Source organism: Elephantulus edwardii, unplaced genomic scaffold (genome assembly GCF_000299155.1).
Source record: "Elephantulus edwardii isolate Elephantulus edwardi_28Jun2011 unplaced genomic scaffold, EleEdw1.0 scaffold00315, whole genome shotgun sequence".
NCBI classification, from domain to species: domain Eukaryota; kingdom Metazoa; phylum Chordata; class Mammalia; order Macroscelidea; family Macroscelididae; genus Elephantulus; species Elephantulus edwardii.
The window spans coordinates 1,527,945-1,537,661 of record NW_006400065.1 but is presented as its reverse complement, the minus strand read 5'-3'; the positions used below and the strand labels follow the sequence as shown (position 1 = coordinate 1,537,661).

The following is a 9,717-nucleotide window of genomic DNA, read 5'->3' as shown; positions in this document are numbered from 1 at the left end:
CCACCTCCCCAGGCCACTGTCCCCACCTCCCCAGGCCACTGTCCCCACCTGCCCAGGCTACTGTCCCCATCTCCCCAGACTACTGTCCCCACCTGCTCAGGCTACTGTCCCCACCTCCCTAGGCCACTGTCCCCACCTGCCCAGGCCACTGTCCCCACCTCCCCAGGCCACTGTCCCCATCTCACCAGGCTACTGTCTCCACCTGCCCAGGCCACTGTCCCCACCTCCCCAGGCCACTGTCCCCATCTCGCCAGGCTATTGTCCCCACCTGCCCAGGCTACTGTCCCCACCTGCCCAGGCCACTGTCCCCACCTGCCCAGGCTACTGTCCCCACCTGCTCAGTCTACTGTTTCCACCTGCCCAGGCCACTGTCCCCACCTCCCCAGGCTACTGTCCCCACCTGCCCAGGCTACTGTCCCCACCTCCCCACGCTACTTTCCCAACTCTGGCTGTCTTCTGGGTGAAGGGACCAGCAGTTTCACACCTGGGGAAGTCTTCATCAAGTTGTGGTCGATGCAGACCGAGAATAAAGCCATAAATCCCATGTCACGTTCAGTCAGCGGGATACTGGGACCGCTCTCCATCTTAATCTAGGTGATGGTGTTCTTGTTGTTGTGTGCCATCAAGTAGACAGCTCCCAGCGGCTTCTGAACAGGATGGAAACCTTGCCCGATCTTGCGCCATGCTCACAGTCCTTGCTCCTCGAGCCCGTTGTTACAGTCTCTGTGTCAATCGGTCTGTTGAGGGTCCTCTCTCCCTCTCCGATCCTCTGTCTGTCTCAACACGTTGTCTTTTCCCAAGGACTCGCCCTTCCTAACACCCTCCTTGCCTCCAAGGAGCAGCCTGGCTGTGTTTCCTCCAAGATAGATTTGTTTGCTCTTTTCGCAGTCCATGGGATATTCCGTATTCTTCACTAAAATTCTAAGGCACTGATTGTGCTGCCATCCTTATTATCAACCTTTCAGATGTTTAGGAAGCAATTGAAAATGCCGTGGCTTGAATCAGGCATGATAGTGGTGTTCAATCCAAAGCTGATTGTCATCAATTCAGAACCAACTCATAGCTGACCCTCTAGTGGGTTTTCAGAGGCTATAATTCTCAAAGAGATTTCCAGTCTTTCTTCCACAAAGCACCTGGTGGATTTGAACCTTCTGCCTTTAGGTTGGCAGTGCAACTCTTCACTCTGTAGGCCACCAGAGCTCCTTGAGTGGTGGTGGTGCTTACCATGAAGTCCGGCTCATGGAAATCCTGCATGTACTGAGAACGGCTGCTCCACAAACTCTTCAAAGCCGTTCCCTTTCAGAAGCAGAGCCCCAGGCCTGTCTTCCAAGGTGTCTCTTGGAGGAGCTGAGCCACCAGCCTTTCAGCTAGTTGTTGTTTTTGTTAATAGGTGCCATCAAGTCAAATATGACTCATAATGACTCTATGAACAGCAGATCTGAACCCTGTCCTGTCCTGTGCCAGCCTCATGCTTCCTGACACACTAGAACCCATTGCGGCAGTCACCGTGTCAGTCCACCTGGTTGAAGGTCTTCCTCTTCTTTGCTGACCCTCTGTCTTTCTGAGCATCACATCCCTCTCCAAGGAATAGCCTCTCCTAGCAACATGCCCAAAGCGTGTGAGGCAAAGCTTTATCATCTCTGCCTCCAAGGAGCACTCTGACTGCACTTTCTCTAAGACACAGTTCTTTTGGCAGTCTCTCGAATGTTCAGTACATTTCTCCATCACCACAGCTCAAAGGCATCCATTCTTCTTCTGTCCTCTTTATTCATTGCCCAGCTCTCAGATGCACAGCAAGTGATAAGAAAGACATGGCCTGAATCAGACATACCTTAGTCCTCAAACTGTTAGCATTGTTGTTGTTATGTGTCGTCGAGTTGCCTGCGACTCATAGCACAACAGCCCTAAACTCTGCTCTATCCTGTGCCAATCTCACCATCTCCAATACACCTACCCCCATTACCCCAGTCACTGAATCAATCCATCTCATTGAGGGTCTTCCTCTCCTGTGCTGTCCCTCCACCCTCCCAAGCATGACGTCCCTCTCCAAGGACCAGTCCCTCCTTACAACATGTCCAAAGTATGTCAGACAAAGCTTCAGAATCCTTGCCTCGAAGGAGCAGCCCAGCTTCACACTCTCTAGGACAAACCTGTTTGTTCTCCTAGCAGTCCATGCTTTATTCAGTACTCCTCTCCAACACCACAGCTCAAAGGCATCAGTTCTCCTTGTATCATCCATAGTCATTGTCCAGCTCTCTGATAAATAGCAAGTGATTGCAAAGACTATATGGGAACAGAGAAGAAGGATCAGTAGTTGACTGATAGCATTAATCTGGAGAGGTCCCTAATTGCAGAATTTCCCAGTGCAATACATGTCCTGATTTCCTGACTGCCGGTACCAAGGGTGTTGATTATGGATCCGAGTAAGAGGAAGTTGTTGATAGTTTCTATCTTTTTTCCATCATGATGTTGCCATGTATCAGTCCAGTGTGAAGAACTATTTCTTGACCTTGAGATGCAATCTATATTGAGTACTGCATTCTTTGATCTTCTGCAACAAGTGCTTCACATCCTCCTCACTTTCAGCAAGCAAGACTGTGTCATCTACGTAACACAGGTTATTGATGAGTCTTCCTCCAATCTTGATGCCACATTCTCCTTCATAGTGTCCAACTTCTTGAATAATTTGCTCAGCAGACAGATTGAGTTAGTATGGAGAGAGAATACAACCTTGGTGCACTCCTTAAGTTTAAACCACGCTGTATTCCCTTGCTCAGTTTGCACAACAGCCTCTTGATCTAGGTATAGGTGTCACATGAGCCTAAGTAAGTGTTCTGTGAGTCCCATTCTTCACAGTGTCAGCCAAAGTTTATGATCCACACAAATGCCCTTGCATAGTCCATAAAGCATAAGTAGACGTTCTCATATTCTTTACTTTCACCGAGGATCCATTTGACATCAGCAGTGAAGAGGCCACGCCTCTTCTAAATTCTCTTCTGCTAGTATGAACGCTTAACCACTGACATCACCCAGCTACCACTGATCTAGGTGGAAGGTACATGCATTAAAATTCTCAAGCTCTGCACTTGGTGTTTGTACACTGTATTGTATATGAATTACATTGCATTAAAAAGGGGGAAAAAAGAAGAAGTGAGATTGCTGAAGTCCTGAGTATCAAGTCGTTTGCACAGCTCAGTTACGTTTCTGTAAATGGAAACACCAAGCTCACTGCTGGCAGGTCCATGCCGACTCACGGAGGCACCCTCCCCCCATCACTTTCCAAGATTGTAAATCTAAACGGGAGGAGACCACCTGGCTTTCTCCCGTGGAGCATGCTGCCCTCCAGCCTCCTTCATGGCTCCATTTACCCCACCAGGGCTCCTTTTCTGCATAGCAACCTAATCAAATACAGAATGGAATTAGGATGCCATTCACAGGAACGTCCAAAAAGCACCCCTACCTAGGAATGATGATACATGTAACCAAGTGTAAGACCTGGACTCTGGAAACAATGAAACCTTAATGGACAACAAAAGACCAAGGAAGTGGAGAGAGAAGCACGTCCTGGGATGGGAAGCCTCAGCCCTGTGACAGTAGTAGTGTCCTTAAACTCAGTGGAAGGCCAGTGTACGTCTAGGACCCAGGCTCTCAGATGCCGAGAAGATCACGGCACAGCACACACATGTCAATCTTAGAGGTATCCTGGGGATGTGGATTCTAATCACTGGAGGAGACCGCCCCATCTCTCCCCTACAGAGCTGCTGGTGGTGGGTTGGAACTGCCGACCTGTCAGTTAGCACGACGTTTAACCTACTGTGCCATCAGGACGCCTATCGGAAGGAACAAACCCCGCCACCATTGATTAGACCCTCCACTGGGCTTCCAAGATGTAAATCTTTACACGAGGGATGCTCACCTTTCTCCCACAGAGCAGCTGGTGGGTTTGAACTGCCAAGCTTTCTGTTAGCAGTCCTCTAAGCACTAAGCCATGAGGGCTTTTCACCTGGGCACGTGGGAGGGGGGTGGAAGCGGGGTGACAGGAGGTGAGGGGTGTGGGGGCGGGAGTAGGACAGAGGTGAGGAGCTGGTCGGCCTTCAGGTGATGGCAGGGTGGTGGCGCGCTGAAGGGGAGCAGAGACTCGGGCATTGAATCTGCACCTTCTGTGCACTTAGCTGCCCAGGACTCCTTGGCCCTGGTCTGAGTGCCTTCCCTCGGCACAGGCTTTCTCATCCCTGGCTGTCTGCTAGGATCTTCGGGGTGCTTTTCAGACCCCTTTGGGACCACCCCAGACTCGTGACTTGCTTGGCATTCACTGGGTGGAGCCAAGTGCAGGTCTTGTTTTAAGGGGCCTGGTGATTGTAGCCGCTGAGTTCCCATTGATCTGACGGGCAGACTGAGGCACGGGGGAGGGGGCTGGGGGGGAGGCTTGCAGCGGGTCTCCCCAAGCGTGTCCTGACCTCTGTCTTCCCCCGCAGTGTACCACTGGGTGGAGATGCGGACCAAGATGCGCATCATGGGCTTCCGGGGCACAGCCATCAAGCCGCTGAACGAGGAGGCTGCGGCCGAGCTGGGCGCCGAGCTGCTGGGCGAGGCCACCATCTTCATTGTGGGCGGTGGCTGCCTGGTGCTGGAGTACTGGCGCCACCAGTCGCAACAGCGCAACAAGGAGGAGGAGCAGCGCGCAGCCTGGAACTCGCTGCTGGACGAGGTGGGCCGCCTGGCCCTCGCCCTGGATGCCCTGCAGACGCAGGTCCAGGCCCTGCCCTCGCCGAGCGCTCTGGAGGAGCTGCAGGTACAGCTGCAGGAAGTGCAGGCCCAGCTCTGCGCCCCCGACGGACCTCCCTCCGCACAGAAGTCCTCGGCCACCCGGGCAGCACCTAGCACCCAAGCCGAAGCCATGCGGGAGAAGTAGGGGACACCGGGTCCTGGACTTGGACCTGTGCTGGGCACCCCACAAAACCGTCTCCACACCTCGCTGGCACTGGCCTCGCCGAAACCCCCATCTTAGACTGGTGCTGACCCAACTGGACATTCAGCCATCTCCCTGATGACCAGACCAGTGGTACCTTCCACTGAGACCAGCCGAGGAAGACGTGTTGCCTACGTCTGGCTGAATGATCCACCCCACGCCAAACTACTAGACCTGTGAGGTCCAGCCCACAGGATCCTCTTTGGGGAGAGAGAGCCGTAGCCTGGAATGGAGCGCTGTCAGCCGCCAGTCTGTTAAGTTAGTGTGCCCTCGTTGGCATGAGCGGGACTGCTCTGGGACGGGGTTCCCTTTCCCTGGGACGGCTCCACTACCACAGAGCGGCCTCTCCTGTGGCCCAGTGCACACACTGTTGTAAGAAACTTCTTTCTCTTTAAGTGCTGTCTCCTCATCTGAAGTGGCCCCCTGCTGGGCAGCAGCCTCTGTCCATACCCACTATCCATCCTCTGAGCTGTAGGTCTTCTTCCCTAACCTGGCCCATAGACTGCCTCTCCCAGCTCTTCAGTCCAGGCCAGAGCCCGCCTCTCCCTAAACATCCCTTCCCTCAGTTGGAAAATTTGAGCCCGTGGAGACCTCATCCCCCCACATCTGGGTTTCCTCTCAGCCCCTGGTACGTTCTCCAGAGCCACTTGGCCTTTCGCTTCCTGATGTCCTCTCCCCTCTTCTTCCTCGGCTGGCCTCTCGAACTGCCACCCCCCCCCATATGTGAAGTAGAAGGCCTCCCCTCCTCTTTACAGCCAGCTAGGTTGATCCCTGTGCCCACACCCTCCCCTCAAGGCTCTGAATGGTCCCCCTTTGTAGCTTGTACCCAGGCCCCCCCAACCCGTCCTCAGCCCTCTGGTATTCGTGTCAAGAGGGAGGGCTGCCCACCACATCACCCCAGACTTGGTGACTTAGAACAGCAGGGATTTTGCCTCTCCAGTTCTAGGGCCCCTCTGGATGCTCTAGGGGAGACCTTTGTGGTTTCTAAGCGTATGTCTCTGCTGGTGGCTGCTTGTGTCAAGCCCTGCCCCCCTCCCCCCAGTGTCTGGTGAACACTTGTCACCAACCTTAAACCCACCCTGTCAAGTCCACTCAGTGACCCTGAAGGGCAGCGTGGACCCACTTGCCCATGGGGTTTCCAGGTTGCCCCGTACAGAAGCAGCTGCCTTGTCTTTCTCCCAAGGAGAGGCTGTCCGCTTCAAACTGCCCACTTTTGGGTTAGCAGCCGAATGGCTAACCCCTGCGCCACCAGGATGCTTCAGTGGCTTTAGGTCCATTCTAAACCCAGGCGCCCACCTCACCACACCTATGTCAGAGACCCTTTTTCAAGGAGGGTCATACAGGTTCTGGGACTTGGGACAGGGACAGATGTTTTCTGGGGCCGACGTTCAACTCATTATACTTCCGACCCCAAAAAAGATATTCCCACATTGGAAACGGACTAGTCGGTCCACTTGCCAGATCCGCTTCCTCCCCGCCTGGCATCCCGCCCAGGATTCTAGGCTGGGTGGGGGCCGCCCCACCCAGGCTGAGTTCTATTTGCAGATGTGGATGTTTCTGAATTGAAGGAACCTGGGGTGAAGAAGTCATCTTGAGGGTGTATCTGAGAACACGTCCTTCCGTGGGTCTCCACAGTGGGAGCCCCAGTGATGTAACATTACGTATTGGGCTGTTTGCCCGAAGGTCAGCGTTTCATGCCCACCAGCTGCTCTGCAGGACAAAGTTGATTTGGTTAAGATTTGCAGCTCAGAAACTAGATAGAGGTTCATCACCATAAGTTGGAATTGATAAAAAGTGTGTTTAACCAGTTTTTGTTTTTTGGTTTTGTTGTGTTTTTTTAATGGGCACAAGGCTTATAATTAGCAGAGATTCTGGGAGGATCATGTTGGGGCCAGGACACAGAGTGATCCTGTGAGCCCTCTCCCAGGTGAGGAAACTAAGGTTCTGGGCGTAGAGAGATGTGCCCAAGGCCCCCAGCTGATGGGGGACGGGCCCTGACCCCTTCCTCCTGGGTGGGGACATGGTAGGAGCAGAGAGTCAGGTCCCAGGAAGAGCAGCTGGCAGGAGCCCAGATTATCCTTGGCTTCTGGTGCCCGAGGATTGCTACCTTAGGCAGGAGTGAGGATGTGGAGTGGGGAGGTGCCCCCCACACAAAAGTGCAGGGCATCCAGAAGCCTCCTCCCAGAGCCCCTCCCCGCCACCCCAGAAGCTCTGCCTGAAGCTGCTGAGTGAATCCCACCTCCCAGCGACCCTCTCCCAGAGCAGAATGGCCCCACAGAGCCTCCAGGGGTGTCACTGTCACAGAAGCACACTGGCACATCTGCCTCCTTTGGAGCGGGTGGGGAGTTTAAACCACTTCTCTTTTGGGCCACAGCGGAATGAATGCCTTAACCATAGTGCTACTAGGACTCCCCTGAGAAAGAATCGAGTTAGGAGGGAGCAGCAGCTGACCCACCCACCTACTGCCACCCACTTGATCCAAGCAGTAGACCCTCTGACACACACACAGTGTCCCTCAGGGTTTGGGAGGCCAGAGGTCTCTTAAGAAGCAAACAGCTTCATCCTCTGTGCTGGAGATCCTAGAGCGAACCAGATTCCCAGGAAGGAGACTTCTCCCATTTCCTTTCCCTTCACTTTACGCTCTGTGGTTAAAAATTACCCGGACACAACACCTGCCCACATAGAAAGCCATAGAGTTGAGAAGTCCTGAAAGGACCTTCTAGAAGAGGGAAGAGATGGCTAAATGATAAGGGGAGGGAGGCGGCAGAGAGGCCAGTACAAGACGCGGGGCCAGGCCCAGTGCCTGATGTCCATGCACAGCTGTGAAGGTCGGGAGCTGTGACATCCCAGCCCTCAACCCCTCGCTCGTCTGTCTACAAATGGCTCCAGCCGATAATAATTTAAAAAAAAAGGCTCCAGCTGATTGAGCTCTGGCTGGTGCCAGGCACAGTTCTAGGTGCTTTGCACAATCCCTACCTGACTCTGATGAGGAAACTGAGGCACAGGGTGGAAGCCCCTGGCACCAGGCTACACCTGCAGCGGCGACACCACAGAGGTGGGATGTGAGGCTGGTGGTCTGGGCCAGACCCATCCTTCCTCCCCTCTGCACACATCCCAGACTTCAAACTCAGCCTCGCCGTGTCCTCACACATGGCCAGTCCTTGGGGGACCCTGAGGCACAGCCCCACCCACTGTGGTTGGGTGAAGGGGGGCGTGGGGCGTAGAACAAGCCTTCTCAGCGTTCATGGCGACCTGGGGATGGGTCACTGTCCCTGGGCCTAGTCGCCAGTTTGTGTACACTAGCGATTTGGGGAGGGGCCATAATAAATTTGTAAGAATGAGTCTGGCAGTCTTCAAGTTTGTGCACGTGTTTGTTCAAATTTTAAAAAGCCTTAACTAAAAATCACAAGCATCTAAGAATAAAAAAACCTTTTTTTTTAAAAAAAAAGCCCTTATATGTGGGGTGGGCGGGGAGAAAAGTGCAACAATGAATGAATGGAATTCCAAAATCTGTGTAGATGTTCATTGACATTTTTAAAAAAAAAAAGCCCTTATTCACATTAGAATAATGTCCTCAGTTCTTTTCATTCAACAAACTTCGACAGAGTAGCCCACTATGAGCATGGAGTGGAGGGGACCGGGGCAGCCTGACCGTGTCCTCGGGCCTCACAGTCCAGAGGCACACACACACACACCACACACAAGTCTCTGCCATCAGTTCCAAACACTGACACAGCCACATCCACAGACACTCACACAGGCCCGTTGCGACATTTGGCACAAGGAGGTAGGCCTGAATCCAGCCTCCTACCCTGAGTGACTCAGGACTTCGGGGGTCGAGAGCAGAACCCTTTGTCATTGACCGGAGACAGATGGATCGAGGAGGCTCGTGCCCTCCCACCACCCCCTGCGCATGGTCCTGCCATCCCAGGCGCTCGTCCTGGCAGGCCAGTGCCTAGCATTATCAAGGATGCTCAGAGTCACCAGGAGAAATGGATTTCACCCAGTTGGCAGCCTGCTGCATTGGCCCAGCTGGGCTCAGGCCGTCCCTGAACCGGCCACTGTGACACCCTGTAACCAAGCCTGGGCCCCCGTTCCCATTCCCTGGGGCTGCAGTCAACAAGGTGGGGGAGGCATGCCCCAAGGAGGTTCCAGGTGGGTGTCGTCTACCTGTTCACTGACAGGTTTGAGCACCTGCTATGTACCTGGCTCCATTCTAGAGCAACTCAAAGCTCATGCAGCCCCAACAGGACAGGTCAGGTTGTCATAGAGGTGCCATTCAGTGCAGGAGATGGACAGTGGAGACAGGTGACTCAGTGAGGGGCTCTGAGGTAGGAGCAGGGAGATGGCTGATGTAGATCGGGGGTGGTCATGGAGGGCCGTGTGGATCGGGGGTGGTCATGGAGGGCCGTGTAGATCGGGGGTGGTCATGGAGGGCCGTGTAGATCGGGGGTGGTCATGGAGGGCCGTGCGGATCGTGGGTGATCATGGAGGGCCGTGTAGGTCCGGTGGTCATGGAGGGCCGTGTAGATCGGGGGTGGTCATGGAGGGCCGTGTAGATCGGGGGTGGTCATGGAGGGCCGTGTAGATCAGGGGTGGTCATGGAGGGCCGTGGAAGGAGGGACCCGCTGAGATGGCCTGCAGGGCAGCAGCGTGGTCATGGAGGGCCGTGTAGGTCCGGTGGTCATGGAGGGCCATGTAGGTCCGGTGGTCATGGAGGGCCGTGTGGATCGGGGGTGGTCATGGAG

At 54.2% G+C, this 9,717-nt stretch overlaps 1 protein-coding gene across 1 annotated transcript in view; it reads left to right on the top strand.

Moving 5' to 3' along the window:
* Positions 1 to 4,912, top strand: part of LOC102867411 (optic atrophy 3 protein-like) — a 62,356-nt gene extending 57,444 nt beyond the window's left edge. The window contains exon 2 of the mRNA XM_006901270.1: positions 4,476 to 4,912. Coding sequence (XP_006901332.1) covers positions 4,476 to 4,912 — 437 coding nt within the window. The remainder of the gene's footprint in view (positions 1 to 4,475) is intronic.
* Positions 4,913 to 9,717: the final 4,805 nt, after the last annotated feature.